The 13139-nt window shown below is 38.2% G+C and overlaps 2 protein-coding genes across 2 annotated transcripts; one reads left to right on the top strand and one right to left on the bottom strand.

Moving 5' to 3' along the window:
- The first annotated feature begins 10166 nt into the window (after positions 1 to 10166).
- On the top strand, positions 10167 to 12064 carry LOC105231080 (CDK5RAP1-like protein). Its single transcript, XM_011212179.4, has one exon. The coding sequence runs from the start codon at positions 10268 to 10270 to the stop codon at positions 12026 to 12028; it is 1761 nt and encodes a 586-aa protein (XP_011210481.2). The 5' UTR covers positions 10167 to 10267; the 3' UTR covers positions 12029 to 12064.
- LOC105231081 (exosome complex component RRP46) lies at positions 12053 to 13099 on the bottom strand. Its single transcript, XM_011212180.4, has 3 exons — positions 12838 to 13099; positions 12544 to 12779; positions 12053 to 12490 (listed from the first exon to the last, which is right to left on the bottom strand). The coding sequence occupies exons 1-3, from the start codon at positions 12971 to 12973 to the stop codon at positions 12095 to 12097; spliced, it is 768 nt and encodes a 255-aa protein (XP_011210482.2). The 5' UTR covers positions 12974 to 13099; the 3' UTR covers positions 12053 to 12094.
- Positions 13100 to 13139: the final 40 nt, after the last annotated feature.

Raw genomic sequence — 13139 nt, 5'->3', positions numbered from 1 at the left:
AATACTTAAAGCGTGTAAATTAAGTGCTTTTAACATAATTTGAGGCGAATGAAATAGAAGTAAGGTGCTACTCTGATTGAAATATCTCAAAAAACAAACTTTCTGAACGCGTCATCCCCCTTTTTCGGTTCGATAAACTTTGACCTCTTAGTTTATTTTGTAGTTACAAGAATAAAAAGAAGTCGTATGGTGCCAAGTCAGGTCTACACGATGGATGACTCATCAACTCGATGTTTTGAGTACCTAAAAATGCAGTTTTTTCATTCGGTGTGTGAGAATTTGCATTGTCGTGGTGAAGAGTGATCCGTTTGCGGCGGTTGGTTTTTCTCATTTATCGAAAGACAACTGTCAAACAAATGGTTGTGTACCACTCAGAATTTACTGTGCTGCATGTTGAGTTTTTCTAAAAAACAGGCAATCATTTGCTTGGAATTACTTCGTGCACAAACAGCTTTTGTTGGAGTCGGCTCATCTTGAAATACCTCTACAGCTGACTGCTGTTTACTTTCGGGCTCATACACGTAAATCCACGTTTCGTCACCTGTCACGATGGCATAGACGGTAACTTAGACGTCATAACTTCGACTCTAGCCTTTTTTTGAGCAATTGGCCAGAAGATGGACCAAACTTACAGATATTGCCCTAGCTATTTATACCTTCTGATTAAATTGGCTACCCACCAACGCTTAATCTAGTTTTCTGTAAAGCCTTTTCCAAAAACTCAGTCATAATCATTATAAAAAGAAGAGGCGCATTATCATGGTTAAAAATCCTTGGTTTTCTACCCACATGCCCACAAACCCTCTCTACGAATTGACCGTTTGAACATGTGGAACGAATTCATGACAAGCCACACCTCAGTAATGATAGAAAACGAAGAACGTCACTTTGATTTTTGACCAACTTTGACGTCGTCGTAACGGTTTCGCCCCATTTTTGGAGCTTGTTGGACAGTTTCGACATCGAATTCATGAATATTCTTTAGCTAAGTTTTTTTTAGCGACCTCTGTACGAAGTAATTTTTGCAAAAAATTCAGGTTTTTTGTTACGAGTCTAGCATTGACACATTTCCCCAAAACATTAGCCAAGATATGTATGTTGCGTCGATCTATAAGAGTTGTTGAGATTCTCTGCTATCTCTCTGATGCCAACACGATGACTCTCAAGCAATGTTTCTTTAATTTTTTGTTCTTAACGTCATTAACAGAAGTGGATGATCGCATGAAGAACTTTTGATTGACTTTACGACCTTCACTGAATGCTTTGTGGTCTACAAATACATGTGTTCATAATAAACAGCATTCCATTATCTTCCGCAACATTTTCAAGCATCCCAAACACCATTTTCAATTAGAAATACAAAAATTCTAGAAAATAAATAAATGCCAACGTTTTTTCCAATCCTCGAAGCAGTTATTAAAGTAAATTTCCGGAATAATCTTCAATGTGCCTAGCGATTCACTTTTATTGTCTTCAATTGTCTAAAGATTGTTTCTCCGGCGCATCGTCTGAGTTTGCTAAATAGCCAGAAGTCACACGAAGCTAAATCAGGCGAATACGGTGGTTGAGGGTACGTTATTGGTTGAAATGTTGGCGAAATACTCACGAAGAATCAATGTAGACTGCGAAGGTGCATTATCGTGGTGAAAAAACCAAGAGTTATCGGCCGATATCTGGCCTCTTTTTACGAAGGGCTCGATAACCGAAGAAAACTGTCTACATAACCTTGATTTTTGACATGTTTTGAGGTGTTTTTTTTTGGTTTTGACTTATCTTTGCCACGATATTCGACCAGTTGACCGCCTGTTTCCGGTTCGTAAGGATAGATCTGAAACTCAAGAACTGTAATTATACGTTTCATGACATCCTGGTAGTCAGAAAGCATTATTTCGCAGACCTTAACGCAACGCTGTTTTTTTGAAAAATTTAGTGATTAGGATTTAATCGTCCTTTCACTTTTTTTAGGAACAAATGATCTTTCAAAATGTTTTTAGAGATACTTCCGATATTCCAAAGATGAGAGTAAGATCTGTGACTGTTAATCGTCGATACACAAGCACCAATTCCTATATTTTATTTACGTATTGATCATTAGTTGATGTTGATGACCGTCCTGGACATAGTTCATCGTCAACGCGTTCTCGACTCTCTTTGAGGGTTTTACCAATCAAAAACACTTGCTCGTGACAAACCACCGAATGCCTCTTCCAACAATCTTAACGTTTCGGCACCAGACAAGCCCACAGTCGTAGTAAAGAAAATGTTTCCATGCCTCTGTACAGCTAAAGGGTTCAAGTCAGTCAACTTCTGTACTTAAAATTTTAAACTCGTTTTTTCGATACCTACCTTAATTTTCGAATTCGGCAACAATGTTGTTATTGATTCTACGTTGAAGACCTCTGGCAGTTGTTGGCCGACCGGGTCGCGATAAATGCATTATTCAAGCCGTTTCCTTGAGATGGTGAATCCGGCAGAACTTCATTTCTATGCCCTAAATTAAAAAACTTCGTTGGGCTATAACGGAATAATAGTGGTTTTGAGAGTAGTAGACTCTTGTGGTTCAGTGCATAGATTTCCCATTGATTCCTCTAACGTTTTATATCTCTTCCTACAACATACTTCCGATACTATATAGAAAGTGAAGCTCAGAACGATAGTTAAAATTCAAAAACTCTGTTTCACTTTCTTTCTAAAACAAATATCATGAGTGAATTTTAGAAACACCTATATCGATGCTTATACTTATGTACATATGTATCGCCTATTTGGGCTTATAAAAATAGTAATTTACATGATACGAGTATCACAAGGCAGATTATTATCATTTTATATTTATCGTTATTGCCACAGATTATCCACGGAACTCTAATTCGTAAGCATTTGTGGCGTATCAAGCACACACACATACAGACATATGCAGTATACATTCCACTAAATGTTGTACACGCCCTCTTTAGCAATTGTAAGTGCCATAATCTGCTGCTATTCTCTTTTTCACTGTCTTTCTCTATCAAATTTATCCCCATATATGCATAACGTGTATGTATGTCGGTGTGTATGTGTCACTGGTCCACTGCATACGCTTGACCGTTGATGTCACCGTAGCAAATTATAATTGCCTTTTTATCTCTAATATGCCTGCGTATTGTCGCAACTATTTTATTTAGTATTTTATTACATTGTCCAAATGTTTATATTTTCATTTATTGTATGTTGCCTTGCCGCAAGCTCCTTGTACCTGCCTTCTTACAAATGCGAATATGAAATTGCGACATTTGTGACCGCTCGAAAGTGGACATAATCCATTTCTGTATGACCATAAAGATCTAAGAGCATCTTAAGCGTTAAATTGGATGCTTCCTGGCGGTTAGTTTGTGCCTCTCTTTTAATAAACATAACAAATTTAAATGCACGAGGGATTGAAAGTAACTGGAACATAAAGTATAAAATATAATACTACCGAATGTACTCTTGCATAAATTACATACATACACATATGCTTAGTAATATAATTTTTTTCCAGGTACAATGTGAAAAAGTTGGAAAAACGGGTGGTAGCCACACCTAGCTTCTGTATGATAGATATACTTGAACGAAAACTTAGCTCACAGTAACATTCAGCTCTTTGCTGAACTATTACGATCACAAAACACTGCTGAAAGTCAAAAACTCTGAAGTGCCTGCTTTTATGTTTGAATTATGAAGACAGTATTTAACTAACACTTTCAAGACTCAAGCACCATCAAAAACCGAATCAAATAGGTAAATAGATTTAAAGCGCAAAATAAATAATTATTCACCAATATTTATTTGGTCGCTTTCAAAGTAATCCCCACCAAATGTAACACATTTATGCCAGCGATTTTTCCAGTCCTCGAAACCCTTTTCATAAGCACTTTTCGAATGGTCTTCAGCGAATTTTCTTTTATCTCTTCGATTCACTGAAAACGGATTCAATTCCGATGATTGTCGACTTGTTTGCATGTCAAGCTCACAAAACCATGTCTCATTAGTTATAATGCTCTGCATGAATGGGATCGGAATTCGCACGATCAAGCATAACCAAAGAGTACCGTATTTTTTTTTAATTCAGCTTTATCGGGATGAGTCGAGCAAGTACACGTTCATACCCAAAATATCCAACAATATCATTCTAACGGACTGACGAGAGATGTCTAGCTTTCTTGCCATTTTCCTTGCTTGATGATTTTCAAGAACCATATCCCTCGCCTTTATAATATTTACATCAGTTGAAGAGGTCGAATTTCGTCCCGACCAAAGCATGTCTTCAACGATCTCTCGACCATCTTTGAAGGCTTTGTACTACCATCAGCCTTGTGTTTTTGAATCACCATAAGCCTACACTAAGTGTTGCCAGGTGCAATCTGACATTTCCATTGGAAAGTTTGACATTTTTTAGCATAACATTACTCAGAACGTTTTGTCATTTAATCGTGAATTGTTTTATTTACAGGGAATTAAAAAATTCATCTCGGCCAAAAAATGGAATTAACTCGTGAACATTTTCGTGCGATCATTTTTCACAATTTTCGACGTGGATTATCACGACAAGAGTGCATCGATGAACTAAAATCTTTGTATGGCTATGAAGCACCATCCTATAGCACTGTGAAAAACTGGTACAACGAATTCAATCGTGGCCGACGCTCGCTCAAAGACGAATTCCGTGAAGGTCGTCCAAAAACAGCCGTTGTGCCAGAAAACATCGATGCCGTACGTGAACTGATAATGCAAGACCGTCATGTAACATACCTTCAGATAGAGGCATGCCTATGTATTTCTCCCACCAGCATACATTCGATATTGCATGAACACCTGGCCGTAAAAAAGGTTTGTTCTCGCACAATTTGACAATCGCTCAAAAAAAGGCTCGTGTGGATTGGTGTAAAGAAATGCTGAAAAAATACGATCGCGGTGCTTCAAAAGACGTTTATAAGATCGTCACAGGTGACGAATCATGGATCTATGCGTATGAGCCCGAAAAAAAACAGCAATCGACCGTATGGATCTTCCAAGACGAGCCAAATTCAAAAAAAAAAAAGAAAAAAACATTTTCGTTGATAAATATTCCTATTTTCATTATTACGCCAGAAATATATATAGCAGCCCTCGTATCATAGTAAGATTGAGGAAAACTATCTAGTCTATAAAGGACACATTTTTTTAAGCTTAGGAGGTAAGCCAGTTTATGATTTTCCAAAATCGAGATTTTATTAGCTTGAAGTAAACTTTAAGACAATAAAAACATTATTCAATTGTCAGAATACTGGAAACAAAAAAATGTATGTCCAATTCGCTGTAAAGCCGGTAAAGTCGCTTATTTTTCGATTCGATTATTTTTTTCTAATTTCAGAATTAATTGTCAAAGTTAAGCACTGTTCTGGTACTTAGACTGGTCTAACGGCTTAAGCAATTTAAAAATTAAATCAATTAGAAGTCGTCGTTAAAATTTTAAGTTGATACATGCATCTACCCTGAAACTCCAGGTAAGATATAATTTCGATTGAATTTATCCATTTGTAATTCGTATATGTATGTTTCTAGTGCAACGATAGGTTATAGAAACGCTTCGAATGTGCGAAGTAGGCTGCAAAATATAGAAGTTTTTCGTTTTTTTAGTATTTAATCGTTCATCATTAACGTTGTCGCCTGCAAAATAGTCCCCTTTAATCATCGAAACATTTCTCAAACTCAATTTTTAGGACAGCCTTTATCTATTTGAGCGATAACATACTCATGTGCTTGCAAAACGACAGCCCTTTAGGGTTCTCTTCATTTTTGGAAATAGGAAAAAATTACACGCAGTAATGTCTGGTGAATATAGAGGCTGGGGAATCGTTTCAGTATTGCGTAGTGCAAAAGCCATGAATTGGTTTTCGAGAACTGTAGGAGTTGATCTGTAGGTAGTACTCCTTATTGACCGTTTCATCTTGTTATTTTTTTATAACACGTTTCGGTAATTCTGCTCCTTGGCTGGCCTAATTTGGTGATTCGCGAGCAACATTCAAGAATTTTGGAAAAAATTTACTATCAAGCAGTTCAAACCCAAAACATTAAACGAAAATCATGGAATGAGTCAATCGATATGCCAACATAATCCAAAAAAATTCAAATCAATCGGGCTTTCAAAACCCGCCTTTCGACTCGGATTTGCCCTGCTTTTTTTGTTCAGGTCAATTTGTGATAGAAGTTTGCATCACCATCCGTAAACCTAATATAATATATTACAATGGAAAATTATGAGGTTAAATATACGAAACAGTATAGTAATAACAAAATTATTTATTAGCAGTAACACTGGTTATCACAAGTATACAAGTACTTGTGAAAATCTCTGACCAAATACAAATATACATATATTGTAAATACCATATATCTGTGGCAGATAGCTCTACCTCTCCGTTGTCGTTTCGACAAGGACATGTTACTGACACAAGCTTACATTTTACATAACAACTGGAGGCTTTGAAAAAATATAATAATTATGCAGTGCTGAAGGTAGGAGATGCACAGTCCGTAGACTAACAATGCGGTTGTGATAACAAAATTGACAAGTCCATTTCAGCTTCTGCTGCGTTGGCCAGCTGCTTAACTGCATACACTCACGCATACCGAAGTACAACTGTATAACAGTTAATTGTACCATAATGTTTACAATGATTGTCCATGTTGTGGTCATATTACAATTACGATAAAGTTCAGGTGCTGACAAATTTTGTAATATAAATTTGGTCTAATAAATCTTTTTAAAACCAAAAGCTAACGATATGACTTCCAGGGCACTTATGTAAGCACGTTGCTCATTTTACAAGTCAGTAGGTCGAGAAAATGTGAGCTCAACATGTTGGCAGTAGCCTCAAACATTGCATTACTTGAGGCGTTGTGGCTAATGTTAAGCCTGTTTAATATGACAATGCAGTTCAGTTGAAAACGAGTACTTAGTTGCTAATCTACTGCAGCCAATGGATGTGTTTTTGTGGTTTGCAGCTGTGCAAGGTAAATATTTATGCTTGAGTAGGTAGTGTTATTGGAGACACCTCATCAAGGATAGCTGGGATAAGGTAACTGAAGAATTAGGAGTTTGGTTTAAGACCTATTATTATTATTATTGATATTCAGCTGGTGGTTAAGAAAATATTTAATTAAGGAAAAGCAACAACAAAGCCCCGAAAGGACCACTAACAACAGAAACCATTAAATATGTTCGGAGTTCGAACTACATACACCCAACTACATATACGAAAGCACATATGTATATATCTCTTACCACGAATCAAGCATTGAGGGTAGGGACGCTTGTGGACGTGTGTGTGTTAAATAAGCAAAAACCATAACCAAATATATTTCCGTCTTGCCTTGTGCTTCACTTTTTAATAACATCCTGCGCTTTGTCACTCGCTTGCAATGAAAATGTGTGCGTTCGTTACGGATTTTCCCAAATTTAACCGAAACATTCCCAAGATCCGGGCTTTTCTTTTCAAGGCTCAACACAGAAGCACAATGATATTGAACGCCATACATGCATTCAACCAGCATCCCAACAACAGCACGCTCGGATGCCTATACAGCCCAACAAAGTTTCGTGTGACACCCAAAAAGTTGTGTACGAAATTTGATACTTTTCCACGCACAAAGAGAAGGATCACTGGAATTACTTATGTTGTTTGGTAGTGTGGTTTATTGGATTTCCCTCAACTGATGTGCATTGAATGCTTTGGTGTGTGATAATTGCTTTCGTATTTATGTGCGCCTTGAGAAAAAGGCAACATCAATCCTTTAGGATTATACACAATGTCAAACACATAACATAAATGCATGGTACGTACATATGTATATATGGTAGTTATGTTGTTTCATTTATTGTATTTATATTGAAAAATTCATTTTTGTTGGCTAACCAAATAACCCAAACCCATCTTGAAACCCAGCATTCATTATTGGATGATATTCGACCAAATAGACCACGCCCAGCACGCAGTGAAGAAAATATAGCAGCCGTAGTTGAAAGTGTACACGAAGACCGTGGAGAGTTGATTCGGCAACAACTGGGAAGACGTACGAGGTGTGTTCAAAAAGTATCGCGAATTTTGTGTTTTTTCAGAAATTATTTATTTATTCATGAATATCTATTTTGTCTCCTTCAAAGTAATCCCCATGAGATATTATACACTTGTGCCAACGGTTTTTCTAATCTTCGAAGAACTTCAAAAAATCATTTTTTTTTAGCTTCTTCAGCTCCTCCTTCGATGCCGTCTTTATCTCGACAAGAGAAGCGTAACGTTGTCTTTTCATGGGCCTCTTCAGTTTAGGGAACAAGAAAAAGTCACAGGGGCCAGATCTGGGGAATAGGTGGCTGCGGCATCATTAGTGTGTTGTTTTTGGCCAAAAAGTCGCGCACAAGCAACGATGTGTGAGCAGGGGCGTTATCGTGGTGCAAAAGCCAATTTTTGTTCTTCCACAAATCCGGGCGTTTCTGGCGGATTGCTTCGCGCAAATTGCGCATAACTTGCAGGTAATATTCCTTATTGACCGTTCTTCCCTGTGGCAAGAACTCATGATGCACCACGCCCCTGCAATCGAAGAAACGACTGGCGCGCTGTTGTTGACCCGGCTATAATCGCGTAAGCGGTGTCTACGCCAGTAAAGAAGAAGAAGGTAGTTGAAAGTGTACACGAGGAAAATCTATTCGGCAGCAACTGGGTCAGACATATGGACGACTTGGCGCATTTTACGTCGAGATCTTAAATTGAAAGCGTACCAAATACAACTTGTGCAAGAACTGAAGCCACTCAACCTTCCCAAGAGACATGTCGTCGCTCTAGGGGTCTTGAAATGTTCCAAGAAGATCCGACGTTTTCGAGCCAAATTTTATTCAGCGATGGATCAATAGGTATGTAAACAAGCAAAATTGCCGTATTTGGGACGATAAGGAACCGGTGAAAACGTAACAGTCAATGGCAACCGTTATCGAGAAATGATAACCAACTATATGATACCTGAAATTGAAGCTCATGATATCGACGACATTTGATATCAACAAGACAGCGTCACTTCCCATACATCGCATCAATCACTGGATTTATTGCGAGAACACTTCGGTGAGCAGACATTTTCACCGATTTGGGGCGGACGATTGGCCATCAAGATCGTGGGATATCACACCGTTGCACTTTTCCCTATGAGTATAATCCTGTTTCGATTCCGGCCTAGAAGCAAAATATAACAAATGTTATTCGCCAGTTACTAGTCGAAATGCTCGAAAGAGTCATCGAAAATTGGACCATCTCGGTCGAAGTTTCTACGTCTTTTCTTAAAAAAAAAAATAGGGAACCTCGAAATGGATCACTCTTTAAAACTAAGCAAATGTTTAAAAAAAGCTATGAAAACCCATTAATTTCGATTGCACTGAAACTACTTATAATACTATTCACCAATACAAAATACTAATCAGGGAGACCTGATTGAATGCTTTCGGTTAAGGAACACAATATACCCCATTCCAAGCTCCTTATAAATTCCTTGATAACGTCGACCACTTAGAACACCACACCAACCGGACTACGGACGCTACCGACTTCGGACATGCACTCCACGTCCTACATAGTGAAGCCTCTAACACCTTCACCTACTCCCAGTAAATGTCATACGTTGAGTCAAAACATCACCCATTGCAGCCGAAGTCTAGTGTGAGCCTTGCCCAACTTCGTTCTGCATATTGCAGCGGGTTAAACTCCTTCAGAACCGATCCGACATTTAAAACTTTTGTCCTGAATTCAATTAGTCTCCGCATGACCCTAACCATCTTTTTAAATGTCCACGTTTTCAAAGCCTCCCGTTAGATGCCTACTAACTTGAGCTTCGCCACCCAAACGTGGTCTAGATAACCGATACAACATCACAAAACAAATAGAATGGATATCCTTTTTAATATTTTTTCTTTTCCGCTGTCATACGACTATTTCCTAACATATCCTAACAATACTAACATCAACAATTAATAGCAATTCAAAAGTTTGCGCTCTAACTGAAAAACTAACACAGTACATGTAAATATACAAAATAGAAATTCTAATAATGAACACCCTGTAACAGATGGAATTATGCAACAATTGTGAATGGACCATAAGAACAAAATTGTTTACATACGAAACAGCTGAGTCTCTCTCGAGTCAGCTGGGCAACTACAATATCCACCAGTACTCCATAATTGGCTATGAACTCAAAAATATTAATTAGTTAAATAATAATGAAAGCTCAGGGGGTAAGTCGTCAAATAAAAGCATTACCAGCAATCAGTCTACTACGTAACGCAAGATTGTTACAACAAAGCACGTTTTGTAAAAAGTTGAGTACAGAAGCAAGTAACGCCGTTAAGCCGCTAAACACACGTAAGACATTTCTAGCAAAAGTAACAGCAGGACCAGGGCTGCAGGAATTTTTCAATGTCAAGCGAGTGCCCACACATATCGAAGATGATAAAAACGAGGAATTTCATGTGCCTTACTTAATACCGGAAAACTATAGCGGTCAAGGACGCAAAGTATTTTTTGAAGTATACGGTTGTCAAATGAACACCAATGACACCGAAGTGGTATGGGCCGTTCTACAGCAAAACGGATACCAGCGTTGTCAGGAAGCGCAACAGGCTGATGTTATTATTTTAGTGACCTGCGCTATACGTGATGGTGCGGAACAGAAAATATGGAATCGTCTAAAACACTTGCATGCCATGAAGGAGCGACGTTCGCCTCGTACTGGGCCCTTGCAAATTACTGTTTTAGGATGCATGGCTGAACGTCTTAAGGAACGTTTACTTGAACGTGAGAAATGTGTTGATGTAATTGCTGGACCAGATAGCTACAAAGATCTTCCACGCCTTCTAGCGGTGTCGCGACATTATCAACAGTCTGCCATAAATGTGCTGCTCTCACTGGACGAGACATATGCCGATGTGATGCCTGTACGCTTAAATGCAGAATCGCCTACTGCTTTCGTTTCGATAATGCGTGGATGTGACAATATGTGTTCTTACTGTATCGTTCCGTTTACACGTGGCCGTGAACGTTCACGCCCAATAGATTCAATAGTACAAGAAGTCCAAGCTTTGCGAGATAGCGGCGTTAAAGAAGTCACATTGCTGGGTCAAAATGTCAATAGCTATCGTGATATTAGCACAACTACTGATAGCAAGCCGGAATTAGCAAATAAAAAAATAGCACCTGGTTTCAGTACGGTATATAAGCCTAAAATTGGAGGAATGCGCTTTGATGAATTATTGAGCCAAGTGGCTGAAGCAGCGCCTGAAATGCGCATACGTTTCACCTCGCCACATCCCAAAGACTTTTCCGAAGACGTGTTACGGGTCATACGTGACTATCCGAATGTCTGTAAAAATTTACATCTGCCTGCACAGTCGGGTAACGACGCTGTATTGGAACGTATGCGACGTGGTTACACAAGAAATGCATATCTGAAGTTAGTGGATACAATTCGAACAATCCTGCCAAATGTTGGACTCTCCAGCGATTTTATTTGTGGATTTTGCGGAGAAACTGAGGAGGAATTCAAAGATACATTAACACTTATGAAACAAGTTCGCTACAATGTAGCTTTTCTGTTCGCATATAGTATGCGTGAACGAACGACTGCACATCGACGTTACAAAGATGATGTTCCAACTGCCGTTAAAACAGAACGATTGCAACGAATGGTTCAGGTGTTTCGTCAAGAAGCTACCGATTTGCACACATTTTTCGTTGGTCGTGAAGAGCTGATACTTATTGAGGGGAAGAGTAAGAGATCAGACGAATGCTGGTTCGGGCGGAATGATGCTAACATCAAAGTCATAGTGCCAAGCATGATGCTCACGGACGATAAAGGAATCAAGAGAGAAATCACCATTGGAGATTTTGTTGTAACTAAAGTTAACGATTCCAATTCTCAAGTGCTTAAGGGCACACCACTTTATATTAGCTCCATTGGACAGTTTCATTCAAAAAGTTTTTAACATAAATAAAGTTATCAACTACTGAATTGTTTTAAATTTACCTTTTTTATTTGTGATTTAGATTTACTATATATCCATTTGTTCTGATTTCACTACCGACTCCACTTCTGTATTACGTGCCTTACTATCAGCGGTGAGCAATGATTTGTTATGGAAATTAGAAATGATTCGCCGGTAAAAATTAAATATTATCTGACTTGCTGCACGACTCATGCATTCAGCATCATTAAATTGACCCATGCGAAAGCGACCACTTGTGTGAACTGTTACTAAATTCTTATCCAAACTATCAAAAACAAATACAAAACTAGCACGTTTTCCTATGGCTTCACAATGGTCAGGATCCAGTACTACCTTGTCGTCTTTGTCTACTATGCAATGTACCGCAGCGATAGTGAATTTCATCGGCACACCACCAATCAGCAACGCTAAGCATGCACCATTTATTGCACAAGCTTCAATCTAAAATTTTGTATATGTAATAATAAAATTAGTTTTTTGACCATTTTTCTTACACCACATCGATCATCCAATTCCTGTATTTGTATAAAGATAGCTGTCCGTGGATGAAGCATAGTAAGTAAAGCTGACTCACATGTATCACGTATAACGGTCTCCGTCAATTTATCTTCTATTGTTGGGATGCCAGCTTTTGGGCGGTAGATACACTCAACATGCGCCTTTTCTATGTTAAGGTTCTGAGATTTTACTTCAACTGGACCAAGCATCGATGTAAGTACACAGGTTCCTCCTTCATTAAAAGTATTTTCAAGAAATATGTAATTCATCAAAATACACGTTAAACAAACCTTGCGTGAACAAAGCGGAACCATCAGAACGAGTCAGAGGATTGAGTTCGCAATTTATTTGACGCAACTTCAGATCCTGCAGCACAACATTACTTCCTTGTGTATCCATTGTTATAGAGTCTGGCGGCGTAACCATTTTTTGATTTATTTATATATAATAATATAAACTTTAATTTAAACAAGAATCAGAAAAACTAGCAAATTTGTAAATATTTTTTAGCGGTATTGCACGAGTCATGTGCTTCTTCTTTCTTTCTAGATCGTACAAAATCATTGCGCATAATGTGTGATTTCTTTAAATC

The sequence above is a fragment of the Bactrocera dorsalis genome, chromosome 2 (genome assembly GCF_023373825.1).
Source record: "Bactrocera dorsalis isolate Fly_Bdor chromosome 2, ASM2337382v1, whole genome shotgun sequence".
Lineage (NCBI taxonomy): Eukaryota > Metazoa > Arthropoda > Insecta > Diptera > Tephritidae > Bactrocera > Bactrocera dorsalis.
Note: the sequence above shows the minus strand (reverse complement) of the source record. Positions and strands in the feature narration are given on the sequence as shown.

Coding starts and splice junctions, on each gene's coding strand:
- LOC105231080 (XM_011212179.4), top strand. CDS start 10,268: ATGAAAGCTCAGGGGGTAAGTCGTCAAATAAAAGCATTACCAGCAATC.
- LOC105231081 (XM_011212180.4), bottom strand. CDS start 12,973: ATGGTTACGCCGCCAGACTCTATAACAATGGATACACAAGGAAGTAAT. Junction 12,780..12,837: donor TTCCGCTTTGTTCACGCAAG/GTTTGTTTAACG, acceptor CTTTTAATGAAG/GAGGAACCTGTGTACTTACA. Junction 12,491..12,543: donor AATTGGATGATCGATGTGGT/GTAAGAAAAATG, acceptor ACAAAATTTTAG/ATTGAAGCTTGTGCAATAAA.